General features: G+C 46.7%; 1 protein-coding gene across 1 annotated transcript; it reads left to right on the top strand.

Moving 5' to 3' along the window:
- The first annotated feature begins 223 nt into the window (after nucleotides 1–223).
- On the top strand, nucleotides 224–1,015 carry LOC110919675. The gene has a single exon (XM_022163939.1). The coding sequence runs from the start codon at nucleotides 224–226 to the stop codon at nucleotides 1,013–1,015; it is 792 nt and encodes a 263-aa protein (XP_022019631.1).
- The last annotated feature ends 883 nt before the right edge of the window (nucleotides 1,016–1,898 follow it).

Here is a 1,898-nt window from a genome sequence, read left to right as displayed (position 1 = left end):
TGGCTTGATTTAGTAAATATTGTATTAATTTTAGATGAATGGTATTTCTGTAAATAGCTCCTTAATTACCTCCTTGTACAGCTATTTATAGTCTTTGTATTTACCTTTCATGATCAAGGAATATCACAGCTTTACATGGTATCATTCCTCTGCTAAGGATTTCGATCCTAGCTACCATCCCCCTTCACCTTCCAATAAAACATCATCCTCTTCATCCATCACCATGGGTGACAAACCCAACCCCCCAAAACCACAGACTCTCCACCTGGCTTACACCGTCACAAACATCAAAAACATGATTCCTCCTCTTGACGGTACCGATGTCACATACCCCACGTGGGTAAAACTATTCAAGCTCCACGCCGTCGGGTACGATGTGCTTAATCACATCGACGGTTCGCCGACACCCGACAAAACCTCCGCCGACTACCCTTCATGGAAGAAGATTGATGCGGTTGTTCTACAGTGGATTTACGGGACCCTCAACAAGGAGTTTCTCGTAAGGGTCCTTGAAGATGAGTCCACGACATTTGAAGCCTGGAAAAGGGTCAAAAACTTATTCTTAAACAACAAAGGACCCCGAGCCGCGTCTCTCCAGCACGAACTCACGAACATAACACTCACATCCATGCCGAGTCTTGAAGCCTGCTGCCAACGTATTCGCGAACTCGTGGATCAACTTACTGCTGTCGACTGCCCCGTCAATAATACCCAGCGAATCTTGCACCTCGTTAACGGCTTACCCCGTGAGTATGATACGACCGCCTCCATCCTCAATCAGACCCTTCCACCATGGGAAGAGGCTGTTGAACGTCTCCAATCTGATGCACGGCGTATTGCGGCGCGTGATAAACTCACCCCTACCCCACCAGTTGCCGCCACCGACACCCCGGTCATTGCTGCTGCCATGTCTAATAATTCCAGCCGAGAAAACCCCACCAACAACCACTCTGCCCAGCCCAATAACCGCAACCGTTCCAATCGGAACACAAACCGGCCCAACAGAAATGCATAACACAACAGCCGGTCCCAAGCCCAGTCTCAAAACCCTAACAATCTGGCCCAACAACCTTACTACCCTCCCTATTGGGCTCCTCAGTTTTGGACACCACCACCATGCCCTTACCCTACCTATAATTGGGCCCCTCAATGGCAGCCCAGACCCAACTCCACACCTGGCAGAAATACGGGACAGCAGTCGGCACAGGCCCATTTAGCCGAAGTGGACCCACTTTAGCCGACTCAGTTGGCTAGCGCGGTTGAAGCTCTCTCCCTTGACCATGGTAATGACCAATGGAATTTTGATACAGGTGCTTCATACCATATTACTTTTAATAAACATACACTCAATAATTTTTCCAAGTCTGCTCCAATAGAGTCAATAATCGTTGGTAATGGTACTCGAGTTCCAGTTTTGGGTTCGGGTTCCTCCACTTTAAACACCTCCTCCAAACCCCTACACTTAAAATCGGTTCTTTTTAATCCAAACATTGTCAAAAATTTAATTTCTGTGCGTCGTTTCAACATTGATAATTATACTTCTATTGAGTTTGACCCGTTTGGATTTTCTGTGAAGGATTTCAAGGATGGCACGATCCTGAGTCGCCACAACAGGTCCATTGATCTCTATCCGCTCACCCCTCCTGCTTCCGCTTCTGCTTGTCTTGTCTCCTCCGTAGACTCTCCTCATTGGCATCATCGGCTTGGACACCCGGGTCAACCAGTCATGGAGTCTCTACGTTCCAAGCACTTTATTTCCTGCAATAAAATAAAATTTCCTTTCCTTTGTCATTCCTGTCAAATATCTAAACACAAGAAATTACCCTTTTCTGATTCTGTATCCCGTACTTTAGTGCCTTTTGCTATGTTACACTGTGATTTGTGGACATCTCCCATTA

This window comes from Helianthus annuus, chromosome 16 (assembly GCF_002127325.2).
Source record: "Helianthus annuus cultivar XRQ/B chromosome 16, HanXRQr2.0-SUNRISE, whole genome shotgun sequence".
Classification (NCBI taxonomy): Eukaryota; Viridiplantae; Streptophyta; class Magnoliopsida; order Asterales; family Asteraceae; genus Helianthus; species Helianthus annuus.
The sequence above is the reverse complement of the archived record's forward strand: the minus strand, read 5'-3'. Positions and strand labels throughout refer to the sequence as shown.